General features: G+C 37.3%; 1 protein-coding gene across 4 annotated transcripts in view; it reads right to left on the reverse strand.

Annotated features, from left to right (window-relative positions):
* Positions 1-780: 780 nt before the first annotated feature.
* LOC106081780 (protein hunchback) overlaps positions 781-13,062 on the reverse strand; it is a 263,183-nt gene continuing 250,901 nt past the window's right edge. For 3 of the 4 annotated variants that reach the window (XM_013243979.2, XM_059362249.1, XM_013243976.2), the window contains one exon: positions 781-4,204. In XM_013243979.2, coding sequence (XP_013099433.2) covers positions 1,648-4,107 — 2,460 coding nt within the window. In that variant the 5' untranslated portion in view covers positions 4,108-4,204 and the 3' untranslated portion in view covers positions 781-1,647. Of the gene's footprint in view, positions 4,205-5,625; positions 5,776-13,062 lie in introns of those variants that run through there. The other variant, XM_013243977.2, reaches the window with a different exon arrangement.

The raw sequence follows: 13,062 nt of genomic DNA on the forward strand, positions 1-13,062 counted from the left end.
GACAAGCGGACAGACATTCAAACAGACAGACACACAGACGGACATGGCTAAATCGATTCAGAAAGAGATTCTGAGACGATCTGTTACTTATCATTGGATCTATCTCTCTTTCTTTTGGGTGTTACAAACAAATGCACTAAGTTATAATACCCTGTACCACAGTAGGGGTGTAGGGAATAAATATTTTAGAAAGTTGCTAAGCACACAAGGCTAGTTAGTGTATGTTGTTAATTTAGCGAAAACAAAGAAAAAAAATAAATAATTTTTTTTTTGGTTTTTTTTTTTGCAATAATTAAAATTTCAAATGTCCTAAAAACTTCTCTTCACGATCTTCTCATACGATATCTTTCTTCAACCACAAGTTTGACTTTTAAATCACTTTAAAGAAATGTAAGTCTATGGCTTTATATGGCTATTGTTGTTGTTTGTTATATATGTATGTATATGGGAAAATTAAAAGTAGTTGTTGTTAATGCTATTGTTGTTGCTGCTGTTGTTGTAGTGGTTTACAAAATAAATATATGGAGTTGCATATGAGCTGATTTCAACTATGGTTTGAGTTGAGATTGTGGTTGGTTGTAGTTGATAAACAAAAAAAAAAATAAATAAAAAAAAAAATTAAAAAAAAAATAAAAAAATATCAAAAAAAATCAAAAAAAAATTTTTAATTTTTAAAATAAAATAAAAACTGCAAAAGTTGTTTTTTTGTTTTAATATATGAAAATAAATTTCTTTTATTTCTTTTGTTGTTTTTTTTGTTTATAAATTCTTAAGAATTACAATCTCTCTATAATTGGGTAATAGCGTTTTTCTTTTCATTTTATATTAAATTACTACAAATAAAAATTTTTTAAAAAATATATATATTTTCGTTTATTAATATTAACTAAAAAACTTAAACAGAACTAATGACTTTGATTATTTTGATTTTCGTTGTTTAACTTAAGTGTACACATATAGGGAAAACATAAAAATGTTTAATTTGTTTTTGATTTTGGCATAGGGGCATAGGGGGGGGGAGAGAAACTTAAAGTTAAAAATTTTTAAACCTTTAAAGGTTTTTGTTAAAATTAAGAAAGAAGAGCAGAGATACACAGGGAAAGTTGTAAAACTATATATAATAAAGGGAAAATATTTAAATTACGGTTTGTTTGTTGGTTTGTTTGTCTTGCACTTACACTAACACAAAAAGAATACATTTCAAATACGTACATACATACATATGGACAAGAGAGCAGTTAAAACAAAAAATAAATCGAGTTTTCTTTCTCTAAATCAGATCATTAGCATTATCATTAAAAGGAACCGTTTTTTCTGGATTTAGTTGCAAAAAGGGAACTTAAGACATAAAGAAATTAAAAAAAAAACTAAAAACTAAATGTTTCATATTTACAATTCATGACAACGTTTCGCTTAGTTGACCTACCCCCCTTAGTGGGCTATTTGGTTTTTCTTTCAGTGGAGAGGGGGGGAGGGGGGGTGAGAGGCCAACTAGGCTACTTAAAATTTTTTTCTATATACAATTCAAAGCAACGAAAAATAAAATAATAACAAAAAACATATACAAAAGTTTGCATTCAAGTCAAGTCAAGACCAGGGTCGCAGGTTTCGAGGGGGGTTTTAAGGAGTTTATAAAAATTTGGTTTCTTACGAATGAGCATTGCGAGCCATGTGCACAAACAGCCCCACCGGGCCATCACATTTCTCGCCGCACATGTTGCACTTGAAGACATCATCACAGCTGTGGTAGCCCATGTGTATGGTGTAGAGGACAGCATCCTTGAAGAAGATATCACAGTACTTGCACTCGTACATGGTGGTGTTGGTGGTGGTGGGACTGGTGGCCGCCGATGAGGAGCCATTCGAGGCCGAGGTGGAGGAGCTGTTGGAACTGTTGCCCGAGGAGGAGGCCGTTGAGCTGGCGCTGGTATTCGCAGCCGTGGTGGTGGGATGATGGTTTTGGGGGCCGTTGGCCTGCTCCATGGACTCATCCGCCGAGGAGTGTTCTTCGTTTTTATTTTGAGCGGGAGCTGCAAAGCCATTCGCCTGAATGGGCGAGGAGGTGGTGGGAGGATTTTCGCTAGCATGTTGAGGTGATGAGGGCAGTGAAGTCGCTTGATGGCTCTTCATTTGCTCCGGATCCAGCTTCAAAACTCTGCCCTTGCGTCTCACCGCCGCCGAGGAACTGAACAGGGGGGTATCACCATGATCTTCGCCACTTAACTTCAGATTCATGGCCATGTCTGGGGTTTGCTGCTCCTCCTTGGTGGGGGTGCCTTGTGACAAATCCATGGCCGAGTCCACAGATTTGCGATCGAATTCCTCCTGATCCTCTTCCTCATCGCATTCCTCCTCCTCTTCTTCATTGAGATCGTCGGAGTTTTGATGGAAATCACTGCCATTTTCGGACTGCTTCTGTTGCAATTGTTCACGCATGCGCGGCGATAATTGGGCCAAGACCGCTGCCTGCTGCTGGGCTGCCAACATTTGCAAATTCAAATTCCAATAGGGGAAAAAGGCCATATTGCGATTCTGCTGCAGCAAGGAGGCCAAGGGGGGCAAGAGGTTATTAAGCTGCTGTTGCTGACTATTGGCGGCCTGCTGTTGGGCCGAGGACCCTGCGCCGGGCGATTGCGGTGGCATATTGGCCTGTTGCTGCAGCGACATGTTGAGCGTCAAGGCAGGCAAGTCAGAGACCACCGAGCTATTGCTTTTGGCTGGAGAGGCTGGCATTTGACTGGAGTGCATGGAGGAGGAGGAGGCGGATGATTGCGTCTGCTGCTGTTGCTGCAAGGGAAAACCTTGCAAGGCTGCCGACAATTGTGAAGTGGGAGGAATTTTCAAATCACTGCAAGCCTTCTTAAGGCCAGCTGCTCCTGAGGAGGATTTGTTTTTGGGGCCACGTCTGGTGCCATAGACATCAATGATCACCGAGGGATTGGGTATGCCCTCCTCATCCAACACCATGCCTGGCTTGTGCTCATACTTGCGCAAATGCAGTTTAAACGAATGACAATACTTGGTGGCATAATCACAGTCGGCACAGCGATACTGATACACCGAGGAGTGCGATTTGCGATGCGAGTTCAGCATGGACTTGTTGACACACGAGTACGAGCATTTGTCACACTGGAAGGGCTTGAGGTTCTTGTGCTTGCGTATGTGATATTCCAGATGGTGCTTGAGCTCGGTGACAAAGGGACACTTGGGGCATTGCAAAATCTTCTCGGGCTTCATGTGTGTGCGGGCATGCTCCCAGAAGGCCATTTTGGTAATGGCCACCATGCCGCAGGATTTGCATTTGTGATTCTTCATCTTGCCATGTGAGTTGTAAATGGGCATGCGTATGGACTCATCATCCTCGGACTCGACTATGTATTTGAGATCCTCACTGGAATTGGAGATGAGATCCTGATCCTCATGTCCTTGTTGATTGTGATCCATCATCATGCTGTTGCCATTGGAGGGGTTGATGTTACCATTGGACATTTTCGGCGACTTGGGTGGCGTTATATCCATGGGAGGTGTATGGCGGGGCGTCAGTGCCGCTTTCTCCAAATTCTCATTCAGACATGGGCTGGGAGTCTGTTGCTGTTGCCTTTGCTGGGCTTGTGTATAATAATGATGGGACATGGCAGGCAATACGGCATTGGGCAGGCCCGGCGGCGTCAAAGGATTGAAGCCCAAAGGCAAATGTGAGCTGATTTGATTTTGTGCAGCAGCCTGTTGGGCCTGTTGGAAATGTTGTTGATATTGTTGCTGTTGCAGCAGCTGATGTTGATGATGCTGTTGTTGCTGCTGCTGCTGCAGTGAGTTTGTTTCAAAAAACTCTGTGTTATTGGTGGGTGAGGGTGTCATGGCTGGTAGGCTATTTTGCGCCGCCGCTGCTGCTGCTGCAGACTCTGCGAATTGCTGATGATGCTGCTTCAGATAGTTCTCCAAATGGCTGGCTGTGTTCAGGGGCGAATGCTGGGGCTGTGAGACCACTGTGCCCGGCTCCTGTTTTATGTTGGCGGCAAACATTTGGTTATACCATGTGTTGTGTTCCAGGAAATTGTTGCTGGCCGCTGTTGTTTGTTGCATGGTGGCAGTATCCCAATTTTGCATGTTTGTTAAGGGAAATGAATTTTGTTGGAGGGGAGAGTTGAATTCCTCTTGGGGCTCGATCCCCTTATGATAAGCTTAGAGCTTTCCAAAGGGAAATCTAAAAGATAAGAAAAAAAAGAAAAATTCATTAAAAAACTGATTTTTGATTTTAAAATATTCTAAAAAATATTCTAAATTTTTAAAAATAAATTTAATAATTTTTTATAATTTTAAAAATAATTTAAAGAATTTTTTTAATTTTTTTCAAAATTTGTAATAGTTTAAAAACTATTAAAAATTTTTAATTTTCATGATTTTTTTTAATCTTCAAAAGTTTTTTTAAGTTTAAAAAGAACTTTTTTGGTTTTTAAAGTTTTAAAAAATAATAAATATTTTGTGTATATATTCAAAAAATTTTAAAAATTATTTATTATTTTTGTTTTTAGGATTTTTAACATAATTTAATTAATTCAATTAATTTTTTTAATTTTGATTAAATTTTTAAAAATATGAAAAATATTTTTTTAAGTTTTTTGAGTAACTTTTAAAAATTATCCAAAAATTGTGTTATTAATTTTAATAAAAAAAAACAAAATATATCATGAATATTTAAAATTTCTTAAGATTTTTTTTGTTTAAAAATTGATTATATAATTTTAAAAATTTTGTAAAATTTTTCATTATTATTATTATTTTATTTATATATTTTTTTCAATTTTTTATTTAAAAAAAAAGTTTTAAGAAGTTTTTTTATTTTTAAATATTATATTTGTGTTATTTTATTTTTTAATGTATTATATATAAATATTTTTTAATTTTTAAAAAAATTATTTTTTGGTATTTTCTTTAATTTTTAAATAATTTTAAGATTGTCTTTTTAATGTCAATAACCCAAAATGTGTGCCTATATGAATGTGCATGTGTGTGTGTGTGTGAGTTGTGGGTGTTGGGATTTTTTTTGTTTTGTTTTTGGAGAGATATGTGAGGGAGCCTTTGTTTAAAAAAAAAATCATTAATTTATGCTCCTTAAAGCGCAAGCGCTAAAATTTACGCGTTTCATGTGCAGATTTTCATCGGCGAGCAAGTAAGTCGTTATCCTGGCGGTTTTCGCTGCTTTTGGAGTGTAAAGACATTTATATGCTCTTTTTTGTTTTTAATGAATTTTTAGTATTTTTTTACTTTGTTTTTGTTAAGGGGAAATGAGAAAAAAATGAAGCAAAAACTCTATGACAGAGTGGGGAAGAGAGTATTCTCAGTTGACCATAAAAATTTGTTTTGAATTTTTGCATAAAATCCCAACAACAGGCTTAAATGATGGTTATGATGTTTTGGTTTTGCCTGAGTTCTGCCTCCAATGAGGGGTAGGATTTTTTTAACACATTTTTTTTTGCTTGTTCATAAGGCTATGAGGGGTGGCAATTTTTTATGCCTAACTTTTTTTAACCAATCACAATTTATTTCACACCAACAACAAAAACACTGTAATCCAAATGGGCCTTTGGGGGTGAAGGGTGTCCTGGAGTAGCGGGGTTTATATACCTTTTAAATGAAATCCTTTGGTAAAATCCAATTTTTTTGTTAGCACCACTTTTGTATTGTTTTGTTTTTTGTTAATTTTCGTTGATTTTAAGAAAAAGTTTTTTCACTTCTAGGAAGTTCGTTTTTTAGTTAAAATTCCGTTTGTTTTGATTTTCGTTTTTTTAAATAAAAAATTAAATTCGTTTTTTTGTAAAAAAAAAAGTCACCCAAGCAAATCTCTTCTTGCGTAGGAGATGTCAAGAAGAGAAAACTGTAGGGGGAGAGTAGAGCGTATGTGTTTCACGTTTCGTAGTTGAAATGCAACTGATGCTCAAACCAAAAAACAGGCAAGTATTTAAACAACGGTGACGATGACTACGACCACGACGGCAATAACGATGGTGGCTGGCGCGGCTGAGTGTGGTTGAGAAGATGTTGTTGGGTTGTCTTCCAACAAAAAGGACCCACAGGCACACACACACACACACGCCCAACACACTCAAGTAAGCACGCACAATCTACGCATCTAAACATACAAACAAGGCCCTAAACAGCAGCCTCATCATCAACAACAACACAGCCTCTCAGCGAAAACTCGCACACGAAAAAGTCAATATTTGTTGCCGAAAAAGATGCGTAGAGGTTAGAGTGTGTGTGTGTGCGTGTGTACGAATGTTTTAGAATCCAATGAATTTATTTGTGGGTCCCTTTTTCCATAACACCAAGAGAAATCTAAACACAGGTAGCTGGCAAATAGGCTCTTTTTCTAAAATTCAAATCATCTCTACTCTCCCAATGGTGGTTTACTCACTCTCGCCACACACTCACTCACACACACACACCCATATACGACAATCATGGTTCGCCAACCAAACCGCGCGCCACAGCCATCGAACCAACCCAGGTAAGGTCAGGTATGTGTGCGAGTTTGGTTGTCGTCTCTGCGAACCTCTCTTTGCTGGCACTTCGTGAGGATATTTTTGATCCACGAGACCAATGACTGTGTTTTTGGGTGTGTGTGTGTGTGTGCCATGATTTTTAGAATGGATTAAAAACATAAGTCTCGCCTGTGAAAAGCGTGTGTTATTATTATTTATTTTTTTTAAGTCACTCAGATTAGCGCATGAATGCCATGCTTAAGTCCTCCCTGCTCTCAGTGTGAACCTTACTTACTTAACTTTTCACATTTCTAAATCCGGGATTTTATGAACGGAATTAAGCAATCCTCCTGCAATATTAGCGGATTTAGCCAACGGATCATTTTAGGCAATGAGAGCAAACCAAATTAAGCTGGAAAAATTGGTAAATTTAAGTAAAGCAGGCCCTACTTTAGTTTAAGCCTTAGTTTTAGTTAACAATGCTATCAGATGGCTGGCTCAAGGGTCCATAAAAAATGTTTGCTTGCTGCGAAAAAAGATCCTAAATAAAAAATGTCATAAAAAAGAGTTGGGATGAGTGTTGCTCTGCGGGTGCATTGTGTGGTTTTCCATAGAGAGGTATAAAAAACCAACCTGCAAGGGGTGTTGCAAAAACAAAAAAGCAGATTTATAAGTTGTTCACCTCAGTTATTTTAGTACCTTTTTTTAGGTATTCTAAAAAAATTGGTAAAAAAGGAAAGAGAGTTTTTTAAGCTGAAGATTAGAGGGTTGAAAGAAGTTCAACTTCCGTTTTTGAAAGAGGAAAAGAAAAAAAAAAAACAAGTTGAAAAATTAAGTTCATTAAAATTTCTCCTTTGTTCACCTCAGTTTTTTTAGTTCCTTTTTTAGGTATTCTAAAAATTTGTAAAAAAGTAGAGAGTTTTTAAGCTGAGGATTTTTTAAGCTTAAGACTAGAGGGGAGTTGAAATAAGTTCGACTTCCGTTTAAGAAAGAAAAGAACACAGTATCTAGATAATAGGTATACATTTTTAAGGAAGTCATGTTATTTTATTATTGGTATTTGTGAGATATTCTAAAGGGAGATATTTAAAAAGCTATAGGAAAGTTCTTAAAAAAAATCAGAAAAATGCATGAAATAGTACGGTCCATATATATCATTATATGTTTGAAGATTATATCATGAAAATGATGACAGTGACTGCGCCCCAAATTGTCCATCCGCTTAGTCCAATTCTGGCATACTCATTCCAACATTTCGGCCGGCTCTTGCATTTTGGGCAAAAAAAAAATTGGATATCATCTCACGGTAGCGATCACCATTTGCAGTTATGTTACGGTTCGCATCATTTTAGAAGAAATACGGTCCAATGATGCCACCAGCCCATAAACCGAACCAAACTGTGACTTTTTCTGTGAGTTACATTGGTAGCTCTGGCAATACTTCTGGCTGATCTTCACTCTAAAATCGACAATAATGCTTATTTACGTACCCATTGAGCCAAAAGTGAGCTTCGTCGTAAAATGGAGCAGGGCGCGATGAACTTTCTTAACAGAGCACGGGTTTTGATAAAAAAATGCAATAATTTGCAAGCGTTGTTCGTTTGTAAGACGATTCATGGTTAAATTATAGACCAAACTGAAGATGATTGACAGTGAAACAAAACACCAAACGTGAGTGAGCTGTTTAAACCAGTGTAGCCAAAAGGACAATATCCATCATTCTTTACTTTACTGGGGAAGGATGACGGTGGGCTTAATACAGCCCACTTTGACAAATTCCAAAGAAACTGCATAAACAATGTCGTTTTATGTGTCTAAGACCAAACATTAGGAAATGGAAGCTATTTCCAAATATGACCCGACTCGAACCATACTCGACACATCTGAAAGCTCATGCTACACGGATGAATAAAAGCTAGAGGACGAAGCGGGCCTGAAAACCCAGAGACTGAGATCTGTTTCCGACTAACAGACCATAATACGTTCCTGTAGGCGGAGATCCGGACGATCACGGAATGGTATTAAAGCAAGGACGTCGAGAGTTAACGAGTGTTACGAACAGTAAACTGGTCGTCTGGGCTGTTGAAAATCCTATGGGGAGATTCGGATTGTGAGAAGAAGAGGCTATTACTAAAAGAAATTAAGAAGGAGGTCAGTACGAGACTAGGAGCTTACTTATGCAAAATAGGTGCACCAAGTGATAGCGTGGTAAGGGCATGTGGGGATAATGATGAGACATAGCAGCATTTTGTATGTCATTGCACCAACGAACAGGGGATACCTCTCATTTTTTAATGAATGGAGTCCGATTAAAGCTTAAGCTCAATGATAGGGGCCTCCTTTTTTTGCTGAGTCCGAGTAGAGAAGTTTAAACATGACAGAATATCTCACATATCTAAACAATAGTTGTAAGAATAACCGCCGCTAAAAATTCTTGAGCCCCTCAAGGGCGCAATGCCTACCCGAATTGGCTGAAATTTTACACAATTGCCGCCACTATGGTCTTCAATATTTAATTTAATTATGGTCCTTGCCATATTTCTTCTGCAGCTTGTTATACCCTATCACTATGGTACAGGATATTATAACTTAGTGCATTGGTGTGTGGAGGCTACCGTAGCACAGTGGTTAGCAAGTCCGCCTATGAAGCTGAACGCCCGGGTTAGAATCCTGGCGAGACCATCTGAAAAAATTTTCAGCGGTGGTTTTCCTCTTTTAATGCTGGCAACATTTGTGAGGCACTATGCCATGTAAAAAAACTTCTCTCGAAAGAGGTGTCGCACTACGGCACGCCGCCCGGACTCGGCAATAAAAAGGTGGTCCCTTAGCTTAAATTTGAATCGGACTACACACATTGATATGTGAGAAGTTTGCCCCTGTTCCCTGGTGGAATATTCATTTTGCAATAGTTTGTAACGCCCAGAAATGAAGAGAGACACACCAGCATACGGATGGACTCAGAAACACTTTCTGATTCGATTAAGCTACGTCTGCCTATTTGTCTGTCTGTCTGTCCATCTGTCTATCTGGTAGTCCTTCTGTCTATATGTCTGCCAGTCTGCCCATCTGTCGGTCTGTCTATATGTCCGCCTGTCTGTCTATCAAAGTGTAGGTGACAATTTTCTTCCGAAGACGTAGACTATTGAGACTTAAACAAGTCGATTCAGATTTGGATATGTCTCCCATGTATATATTCGTCCGATTTGGACTAATATTGCTATAATGTGATTATTTTTAAGCCGATTCACGATATTTGGTATGAAGGATCCTCTTATAACTCGCGACGTTGCGGCAAAACTTGATAGAAATCGGTTCAGATTAACATGTAGCTCCCACACATGTGGATCACTCGGTTATACTTTTAGAGAAAAATTGTTAACAAAGGGGGTTGTATAGACAATAGTCAGTGGAAATCACAATATTTTAGTTATTAGAACTTCGTGCATTTTTTTGTAACAGCCAGCAGGAAGTAAGTATAAGTATACCGACCGTCTCGGAATCCCTTTCTGATTCGATTTAGCCATGTCCGTCGGTCTGTCTGTCTGTCCATGCTAATTTGTGTGCAAACTACAGTCCACAATTTCATCCGACCGTCGTAACATTTGGAACATTGAAAAATTGGAAAAAATTGGTTCAGATTTGGATAAAGCACCCATCTATATGTTCGTCCAATTTGCAGTAATACTGTAATAAAATGGTCATTTGTTAACCGATTCTTCCGAAATTTGGCAGGAAGGGTTTTCTCCTGACTCTCGACATTACTGTAAATTTCATGGAAATCGGTTCAGATTTAGATACAGCTGTCATATATATTTTCGCCAGATTTTGGGTAATTTGCAATAATGTTGTCATTTGTCAACCGAAGTTATTCCATTTTGAACCTAATTATGCGATTTTGAGTTTGTTTTTATAAGAAAAAACATAGGAGTTGCGCCAAACCGATTTTTTTGCCATAATCTTCAATACTCTATACTCAACTCGAAAATTTTTTTCGCATCAAAAATTGAAAATTTTCATAAGGGGTTAGCCTTTGCTAAAAAAATGCAAAAAAAATAAAATGTGAAATTTTAAGTAATTCTGTTTATTTTACGAATCGTCTTCGAATTTCGAACTGCGGAATGCTAGAAAATATTCGAAATTCGAAAAAATGAAGGAGTTACAGCGTAGTTGGCCTTGAAAACGACTTTGAATTTTTACGCCCAAAATAAATTGGTTTTTGCTATGTTTTCCATAGCAACCTTTACAGTATCGCTTCATGTAGCACCTCTACGGAAAGGGATCTTTGTCACGAATCTAACGGTGTCTGAAAATTTGTAAAGTTTGCCAAAATAGGGAAGTTACAGCAATTGCAAACTCAAGTTGGTTTTTTTGAATTTTTGGGATATGAATTATGCGATTTTGATGCAATACACTGAAGATTTCAAGGAAATGGGAAATAGTATTGATTCGTCCGGCACCACTACGGAAAGAGAATTTCTTCACGAATCCAACGGTGTCCTCAGAATGTTGAAGTTCGCAAAACTAACGAAGTTACAGCAATTTGAAACTCACGTAGATTTTTTTTGCGTTTTTTTTATATCAATTATGCGATTTTGAGCTTGTTTTTTGAAGAAAAAACATGGGAGTTGCGCAAAACCGATTTTTTTGCCATAATCTTCAATACTCTATACTCAACTCGAAAATTTTTTTCGCATCAAAAATTGAAAATTTTCATAAGGGGTTAGCCTTTGCTAAAAAAATGCAAAAAAAATAAAATGTGAAATTTTAAGTAATTCTGTTTATTTTACGAATCGTCTTCGAATTTCGAACTGCGGAATGCTAGAAAATATTCGAAATTCAAAAAAATAAAGGAGTTAGAGCGTATTTGACATTGAAAACGACCTTGAATTTTTACGCCCAAAAAAGCTTGCTTTTTGACATGTTTTTCATAGAAAACTTTACAGTATTGCTTCATGTAGCACCACTACGGAAAGAGGTTTTTGCCACGAATCCAACGGTGGTTGAAAATTTGTAAAGTTTGCCAAAATAAGGAAGTTACAGCATTTGCAAACTCAAGTAGTTTTTTTTGAATTTTTGGAATATGAATTGTGCGATTTTGATGCAATACTCTGAAGATTTCAAGGAAATGGAAAATAGTGTTGCTTCATCCAGCACCATTTCGGAAAGAGAATTTCTTCACGAATCCAACGGTGTCCTCAGCATGTTGAAGTTCGCAAAAATAACGAAGTTACAGCAATTGGAAACTCACGTAGATTTTTTTGCGTTTTTATACCCTACTACCCACCCTAAAACACTACTGTGGTACAGGGTATTATAACTTAGTACATTTGTTTATAATACCAAAAACGATGAGAGATAGACCCATTGATAAGTATACCTATCGCCTCAGAATTACTTTCTGATTCGGTTTGGCTATGTCCGTCTGTCTGTCTGTCCGCCTGTCCATGTTAGTTTGTGTACAAACTACAGATCGCAATTTTCATCCGATCGTCTTCAAATTTGGTACGGGCATATTTTTCGGCCTAGAAACGAAGTCTATTGAAATTGCAAAAATCGGTTCTGATTTGGATATAGCTCCCATATATATGTTCGTCCGATTTGAACTACCGATTTAGATTTAGCTGTCATAAATATATATCGTCCGATTTTCACTTCTAGAGCCACTGCAAGTGCATTTATTAACCAATCTTCCCAAAACTTTGTACAACGCTTTCCTCAACGACTTTTACAATATCTGTAAAGTTTGCTCGAAATCGGTTTAGATTTAGATATAGCCCCCATGTATATGTTCGTCCGATTTGCAGTTATAATGCAATAAAATGGTAGTTTGTTAACCGATTCTCAAGAAATTTGGCAGGAAGGATTTTCTTATGACTCCCAACATTACTGTTGAATATTATAGAAATCGGTTCAGATTATAATATAGCTCTCATATATATATCGCCCGATTTTCATTCCTAGAGCCACTGCAAGCGCATGACCAATTTTGCCAAAATTGTGCACAACGCTTTTCTCGACGACTACCACAATTTCTAGAAGTTTGCTAGAAATCGGTTCTGATTCGGGTATAGCTCCCATATATATGTTCATCCGATTTGGACTAATAATGTAATAATGCAGTCATTTATTAACTGATTCTCTCGAAATTTTGCAGGAAGGATTTTCTTATGACTCTCGATATAACTGATGAATTTCATAGATACCGGTTCAGATTTAGATATAGCTCTCATATATATATCGTCCGATTTTCTATAAAGTTTGCTCGAAAGCGGTTCAGATTTAGATATAGCTCTCATATATATGTTCGTCTGATTTTGGAAAATATTGCAAAAAGTTGCTCATTTGTTTACCGATTTTCCCGAAATTTGGCAGCAAGCATTTTCTTATAAGTCTCGACATTACTGGTGAATTTCATAGAAATCGCTTCAGATTAAGATATAACTCTCATATGTGTATATATCGCCCGATTTTCGCTCCTAGAGTCACTGCAAGCCCATTTATTGACTTTCCTAAAACTTTGTACATCGCTTTCCTCGACGAGTTTCGTACGAGTTCGTCCGTATTGACTAATACTCCAAAA

This window comes from Stomoxys calcitrans, chromosome 2, assembly GCF_963082655.1.
Source record: "Stomoxys calcitrans chromosome 2, idStoCalc2.1, whole genome shotgun sequence".
Lineage (NCBI taxonomy): Eukaryota > Metazoa > Arthropoda > Insecta > Diptera > Muscidae > Stomoxys > Stomoxys calcitrans.